The sequence below is a fragment of the Otolemur garnettii genome, unplaced genomic scaffold (assembly GCF_000181295.1).
Source record: "Otolemur garnettii isolate 467f Iridium unplaced genomic scaffold, OtoGar3 scaffold00011, whole genome shotgun sequence".
Classification (NCBI taxonomy): domain Eukaryota; kingdom Metazoa; phylum Chordata; class Mammalia; order Primates; family Galagidae; genus Otolemur; species Otolemur garnettii.
In genome coordinates this window covers 26,937,941-26,945,786 of record NW_003852406.1, presented here as the reverse complement: position 1 = coordinate 26,945,786, position 7,846 = coordinate 26,937,941, and the positions used below count along the sequence as shown (strand labels likewise).

Here is a 7,846-nt window from a genome sequence, read left to right as displayed (position 1 = left end):
CGCGAAAGGTTGAAAGACGAGGCCCTAGGGCAGTTTTAGGGAGAGTCGGGCTCCTCAAGTCTCCTCCCTTTCATCAGCAGCCCTTCAACCCAACTTCACCTCTTTCTCTACTGCTCCTCTCATCCAACAGGAGACCCCAGACTACTCATGGTCCTGTGGAGTTTCCGAAGAGGGGCATCCAGTACCTTCGTAATGCCCCCAAGGCTTCATTCAACTCCTCATCTTCCTCCCCTCTTTTAAAACCGGCCTTCACCTTCACCCTTTTTGATAAACAACCCCATTGGATTTCAAAGGGCCAAGGTTCACTGACAGCGAATTCCACCTGGTGGGGGTGAGGGGAGCCCTGCCTGGCTTATCCTAAGTAGGCAGCTCTAATAGCGGACTTTCAAGCCCGGGTAGAGGGAGCATAATGCCTCTGGAGAAGAGGTCTTGTGCGTGAGCTTCCCATTCGCCTCCGGGAATAGCTTGCCCAAAGCCTCACTCCCCTTGTCCCAGGGACGTACGGGCGTCCGCGAACCTCGAGCTCCGAACAGGCGTGGTAAGGCTGAAACCTGAGTCTCTGGAACCCCGCGAGAACCACGTTGCGACGTTGTCGTCCGACTAGAAGCGCAGAATGGAGCTGCAGCTAGCGCCTTCCGCACTCTGCTGACCGTGCACTGGGTGTCCTTGAGGCTGGAATACTCCGGACCGGAACGGGGGTGAGGTAGGGGGAATGTTTTCCTGAGGGGAGGGAGACTGAAGCCCCCAGCAAGCCTCTCGGAAATCTCTCCCTGGGAGGGGACCAGGGTAGCTTTCATTTGGAACAGGGAAGGGCTCGGGGACCTGGCTTGACGTTTGCAAGGCGGCGTCTTGCACCCCAAGCGCAGTTTTTGTTTAGGTTGCCTGCTTATGAGGTTGGCTCGGGGACGGGATTGTACTGGAACTTTACCTTCCAAGCCACCCTCTAGCACTGCTAATGCGCCTAGCCGCGAGCAACGCTCCCACGCTGGGGCAGCTGAAGTCTGAGATTCCACACCAAACGCCAGAGAGGCTGGGACGGGGGCGGACCAAGCCGAGTTATGGGCGGGGTCTGACGGTAGGGGCGGAGCCTCCGGGCTCCCAGGCGGGGCCTCAGTTAACTGCGCTGAGCACAGGGCCCCGAGAGCGCGGAGTAGTGCGGCGCCCGCTCGGGAGAAGTGGAGCTGAGATCGCGCCGTCCCTACCCGCCCACCAGCGTCCACGCCGTTCCCGCACCCTTACCCCTGCTAGTCCTTTCAGGGCGCGACCAGCGGCCATGCAGCCCCGGGGTTGAGGCAGCCCCATGGCAAAGCCGGCGGTCCCGGCGACGACGGCGCATGGAGAACTTCCGTAAGGTGCGCTCCGAGGAGGCGCCGGTGGGGGGCGGGGCCGAGGGGGGCGGCCCGAGCCCCGGCCCCTTTGCGGACCTGGCGCCGGGCGCTGTGCACATGCGAGTCAAGGAGGGCAGCAAGATCCGGAACCTGATGGCCTTCGCCACAGCCAGCATGGCGCAGCCAGCCACGCGCGCCATCGTCTTCAGCGGCTGTGGCCGGGCCACCACCAAAACCGTCACGTGCGCCGAGATCCTCAAGCGCCGCCTGGCGGGCCTGCACCAGGTCACGCGGCTGCGCTACCGGAGCGTGCGCGAGGTGTGGCAGAGCCTCCCGCCTGGGTCCACGCCGGGTCAGACTACTAGTGAGCCGGCCGCCAGTCTCAGTGTACTTAAGAATGTTCCCGGGCTTGCCATTCTACTTTCCAAGGACGCACTGGATCCACGACAACCTGGCTACCAGCCTCCAAATCCTCATCCCAGTCCGTTTTCCCCGTCAACCGCGCCAACGTCCAAGAGGAGCCTAGGGGAGCCTGGAGCTGGAGAAGGCTCTGCGAAGCGGTCGCAGCCTGAGCCAGGAGCTGCGGACGAGGACCAGAAAGCCTGACTGAGAACTCCAGACTCCAGTCTTGGGGTCACCTAGACGGACAGTACCTTACTCCCGGCACCTCCTTCAGACGCACCTCCAGCCTTTCATGAGTTGAGCATCTGGAGCCCACAACCTGGACACAGCTCCTCAGACAGGTAGCATGAACCCCCAGGTGACAAGAGAAGGGCCCCAGGGTCCCCTACAACATGAGGAAGCTTAGTGGGATGGGGACCCCTTACAGCTGTGCTGCATGAAGACGTGGAACACCACCTTCCCCTGTTCTGGGCTATACTGGGAACTTCTCCAGCAAGGGGAGGGTCGGCAACCTGGACTTTGAACCTTATTTGGAACCCTCAAGGGTTAAAGACACTCGTTCTCCTGTAATTTGGCCTGGATCCTGAAGGGGACCTGAATCCAAGAAGTCTGGGAGAGCTCTTTGAATCACTCCCACCACAAAGAGAGGTGGGGCAAGGGGTCTGAGATGTGGGGATCCTATTCTGCCCCCAACCCTGGGACAGTATCCTTTCTAGTTTTCCTTCCCCTGCCTCTGAGGAGCATCCTGAGATTTCAGTGGTAGAGGCATCTCTGGGGGCTCCACCCCTTTTAACATCTCCATTGCCTATGCTGGCTGAGAGAGAGAACCCCAGTATAGAACTCTCCATGTGTCCTCCCCTGAGCCCCGCAGCTGGAATCTTGCTTCCAATAAAACAAACACAAAAATGGCTCTGTCTCCAGGTCTTTTCTTCCTAACCACCTGCCTGTGTAGCTCTGGCCTGCCCCCTTTGTCTCAGTCTCTTCCAGCCTTGCATCCTTTTTGCCTTTTTGGTCTTCAGGATCAGGCACTGATTGGGCAGCTTCAAAATGGTGCAAGGGGCACACTGCCCAGTCTCTGGCTTCTCACTCCCTCCACCACCCTTCCTGGGTGACCCTGGCCTCAGGAGTTTGTGGCCAGAAGAGGGCATATGTCACCTTGTGCATCACTACCAAGGAAAAGAGAGCAGTACTCTTTTCTGGGAGGGGAAGGAAAAGCATTGATGAAGTCTCCCTGAGGTCACTGCCAAGGATGGCAGACCCTGCTGAGGTCCTTAAACCTGCAGCCTGTAGATAATAGACTCAACCTTACCGAGAAAGCTGGCACAAAGTCCCCATCTTCCTGAATAGGATCTCCCCATTCACTGCCCTCTCTCTGAGAAAGGACAGCACACCCTTGGGAGAGGGGGAGGAGAGAGACTGAGCACAAATCCACTGCTAGAAATTACTATTCAGCAGAGAAGCTGGGACTTGGGCTGTGAATCACTGCAGGCTCCCAGATAAGCTGTTGCCTCCAGCCCTGCACAGCTGTCTGTTGAGAGATAACAGCCTTGTAAGCCTTTCTGCCCAACTCTAATAAGTCAGCTGGGGTGGGGGTGGGGGTCTTGTGTGCTAGAAGAGCTCTGGCAAGTAAGGGGGGGGGGGCATATAGCTTCAGGATCTCAGAAGCAGGCCCCATTCCATGCCACTCAACAGCTCCCCTAGAAAGAAAGACACGAGGAAGAATGTAAGTCATTTTGCTGATAGGACCTTGAAACAAATCCTCCTGTTGACAAGAGGTAGGTTTTGCAGAGGTAGGGGCTTTCGAGGGCAATCCCCCTGCCTTCCAATATCTCTGCTTGAGCTTTGGATCAGTGAGCACTATCATCTAGACTTTGTCTCTGATTGTCCTTCCAAATTTCCTGTTCTTGATGAGTCCCTGGAGAGGGCTAAGGGGTTTGTGTGTGCTTGTCTGGCCTTTCAAAGGTGGCCCAAGCCTGGAAAGAACATAAACTGTCCTGACAACTAAAATGTGCCGGACTGCTTCTGGGTTCCAGCATCCGAAGTTCTGCATGGTAGAAGATTAAGGGAGATGGGTCTTGGTTCTGGGAAAGGGCCAACTTTCTAAGACCAGTATTGGTTTAAAGTATTGTCAGTTACCAGGATATGCAGGCAGAGATTACTGGTCTTGTTAGGGAGGTGAGGCTGCAGTGGCTTTCTTTTTTGATGGGTCAGGAAAGTTCCTTTTCCGCCAAGAAACTTAATCCTGTGGGGTGGGAAGAAATCAGGGCTTGTTATTCCCCCAGCTTCTGGGCACTCAACAGCTAGGGCACTGGCCACATATACCGAGGTTGGCAGGTTTGAACCCAGCCCAGGCCACCTAAAACAACAAAAAATAGCCGAGCGTTGTGGCAGGCCCCTGTAGTTCCAGCTACTTGGGAGGCTGAGGCAAGAGAATCGCTTAAGCCCAAGAGTTTGAGCTGTGATGCCAAGGCATTCTACCCGGGCAACAGCTTGAGATTCTGTCTCAAAAAAAAAAAAAAAAAAGAAAGAAAGAAAAGAAAACAGGTCATGAAATGATTTATTTTCTGCATCCCCAACCCAACCCAACAGGTTTGGTTTAGAAAGGTGTGCTGACTTACCAATTTACCAATGGAACCCAGCACCTGTGAGCACCACATCTCTGTCTTACTGGTGCTCAGGCACCAATGACCTAGGAGCAGGTTCCAAAGGAAGGTGACAGATGTTCTCCACCTTTTCCCCATCACTGGGGCTGATGTGGAAACCTGAGCCTAGAATAAGGGGGAGGAGAGCTAGGGAGCATCTCAGAGACAGGGCCCACTACAGGATCCAACTAGTGGCAGAATGGGAGAGCATCCCTGAAAGACCCCATCTTTCCAACAGTGGCCTCAATCCAGGAGCTTCCTGGGCTCAGCCTGTTGCTTGCTTCAGCTTTACCTTGGGACACTTCCACACTAGGAGTGGCAGTGAAGCTTCTTATCCAGAAAACTGTCAAATCACAAAATCTAAGTCCATCTGGGAACATGAAAGTATATAATACAAGGACAGAGCTCCTGGTTAGATGAGTGGTGGGCCTTTATCCATTCAATAAGCATCCATTGTACCAGTCTAGGCATGGGGTGGGATGAGGGTCTAGAATCAAAGAAGAATCAGACTTTGTTCCTGCCTCAAAGATGGTCAAGACTAGTAGAAAGAGAAGTAAGAAGTTATGGCACAATGCGATGATAATGAAAGATGGTGGGAGCTCTGAGAAGGGACATTTAACTTGCCCAGAGGTACTGATGAAGCTGGTTCTCTAAGGATCAGATGGTGTGAACCAGCTGGATGGGACTGGACAAAAAACGGCACAGAGAAACGATGTGTATGGAACAGTATATGGTGTTGAGAACATTGCATGTGTCTGAAATGTAGAGTAGATGGCAGAGGGCAGTATAGAGAAGCAGGTGGACTGGAGTGCCAGGGAGCCAGATCACAGGAAAGTGATGGGGCCCTGTCTGATTGGTGTTTGACAAGGGTCCCTCTGACACCTATGTAGGCAGGAGATAGATTAGAAGGGAGCTGACTGGCCCCTGGAGCCTATAAGGAGTAAGAGATGAAACAATGGCAGTGTGGATGGAGATGGGGACAGATTTGAAAGCTACTCAGGCTAGGTAGGATTTCCCACCATTACAATCAGGAAAGGGGAGGGTTTCTCTTTGAGTATTACCCCTAGCCTGTCCAGGACTTGGTCTGCCTTTCTGGCATCCCAGGAGCTCAGAGAACATGCTAAGTCAGAACCAAAGGAAGATTGTGTTTTGTTTTGTTTTTGAGATAGTCTCACTCTGTAGAGTGCTGTGGCATCACAGCTCATAGCAACCTCCAACTTCTGGGCTTAAGTGATTCTCTTGCCTCAGCCTCCCAAGTAGCTGGGACTACAGGTGCCTGCCACAATGCCCGGCTATTTTTTTGCTGCAGTTGTCATTGTTTAGCTGGCCCTGTCTGGGTTCGAACCCACCAGCCTCACTGTATGTGGCTGGCACCCAAAACCACAGTGCTACCTGCGCCCAGCCATGCCCAGCTATTTTTTTTGTTGTAGTTGCAGGCCCGGCCCAGTTCAAACTCACCAGCCCAGGTGTATGTGGCCAGTGGCCTACCACTTAGCTATGGGGGCCAAGCCGGTAATATCAAATTTCTTCCTCTTATTATTTTTGAGATAGAGTCTTACTATATTGCCCTCGGTAGAGTACTGTGCAGTCACAGCTCACAGCAACCTTAAACTCTTGGGCTCAAGTGATTCTCTTGCCTCAGCTTCCCATGTAGCTGGGACTACAAGTGCCTGCCACAACGCCCAGGTTTTGTTTTTTTTTTTTTTTGAGACAGAGCCTCAAGCTGTTGCCCTGGGTAGAATGCTGTGGCATCATGGCTCACAGCAACTCCAACTCCTGGGCTCAAGTGATTCTCCTACCTCCACCTCTTAAGTAGCTGGGACTACAGGTGCCCACCACAATGCCCGCCTATTTTTTGGTTGCACCCGTCATTGTTGTTTGGTAAGCTGGGCTGGATTTGACCCCGATAGCTCAGGTGTATATGGTTGGCGCCTTAGTCACTTGAGCCACAGGCGCTGAGCCTATTTTTTTTTTTTTTTTTGGTTGTAGTTGTCATTGTTGTTTGGTAGGCCTGGGCTGGATTCGAACCTGCCAGCTCTGGTGTATGTGGCTGGCACCCTAGCCGCTGAGCTACAGGTGCCAAGCCAAATTTCTTCCTTTTAGAGCACAGATACTAGTTTGTAATTGTGCCTTCATTGGTTTGATCCTTTTTTGGTGTCAGTCTGTCAGTCACCCTAATAAACCATGAGACCATTACTGAATGGATCCTGCCTTCCTTGCTCCCTGCCCAGGGCACATAAGAGCTGCTAGAGAATTATCAACTGAATAAAGACTTTCTGAGGCCAGGTGCAGTGGCTCATCCCTGTAACCCCAGCATTTTGGGAAGCCAAGGCAGCAGGATTGCTTGAGGCCAGGAGTTCAAGATAGTGTAGGCAACATAGTGAGACCACAAGACACTGTCTTCTATAAAAAATTAAAAAATTAGCCAAGCAAGGTGGCTCACACCTATAGTACCAGCTACTTGAGGCTGAGGCAAGAGGACTGCATAAGTCCAGGAGTTTAGGCTGATAGTGTGTTATTATCACACCATTGCACTCCAGCGTATGGAGTGAGACCCTGTCTCTAGAAGAAGAAAGGGACATGCTGAGCCAGGTTTCTAAAATGTTCTGATGCCACATCACAGTTCTCTCTCTCTTTTTTTTTTTTTTGTAGAGACAGAGTCTCACTTTGTCACCCTCAGTAGAGTGCCGTGGTGTCACACTGCTCACAGCAACCTCCAACTCCTAGGCTTAGGCGATTCTCTTGCTTCAGCCTCCCAAGTAGCTGGGACTACAGGTGCCTGCCACAATGTCAGTCACCCTACTAAATCATGAGACCATTTTTTCGTTTCAGTTTGGCAGGGGTTGGGTTTGAACCCAGTACCTCTGGTATATGGGCCTGGAGCCTTACTCCTTTGAGCCACAGGCACTGCCCAACACATCACAGTTCTTAACTATTCAGCTCCATGTACATGAGCAAAGCTGCCCCTAGTCCCACCAGCACTCAACCCACTTACACCCTGGGTCAACATGGTGGTTAGGCTTAAGGATTCTAGTGTTGCTTCTGACACCTGATTATTATAGGTGCTGTGGGTTGAACTGTGTTCCCCCAAAATTTATGTTGAAGTCCTAACCCCTGGTACATGTGAATGTGACCTTATTTGAAAATAGGATTTTTGTAGATTTAATAAAGGTGTAAATTAAGAAATTAAGATAAGGTCACATGGCTCGGCACCTGTGGGTCAAGCTGCTAAGGTGCCAGCCACATACATACACCTGAGTTGGTGGGTTCGAATCCAGCCCAGGCCCGCCAAACAATGACGGCTGCAACCAAAAAATTGCCAGGCGTTGTGGCTGGCAGCGGGCATCTGTAGTCCCAGCTGCTTGGGAGGCGGAGGCAGGAGAATCACTTGAGCCCAAGAGTTGGAGGTTGCTGTGAGCTGTGATGCCATGGCACTCTACCCAGGGTGACAGCTTGAGGCTCTGTCTCAAAAAA

The 7,846-nt window shown here is 52.7% G+C and overlaps 1 protein-coding gene across 1 annotated transcript; it reads left to right on the top strand.

Moving 5' to 3' along the window:
- Positions 1-1,273: 1,273 nt before the first annotated feature.
- On the top strand, positions 1,274-2,638 carry RPP25 (ribonuclease P and MRP subunit p25). The gene has a single exon (XM_012801859.2). The coding sequence runs from the start codon at positions 1,335-1,337 to the stop codon at positions 1,932-1,934; it is 600 nt and encodes a 199-aa protein (XP_012657313.1). The 5' UTR covers positions 1,274-1,334; the 3' UTR covers positions 1,935-2,638.
- The last annotated feature ends 5,208 nt before the right edge of the window (positions 2,639-7,846 follow it).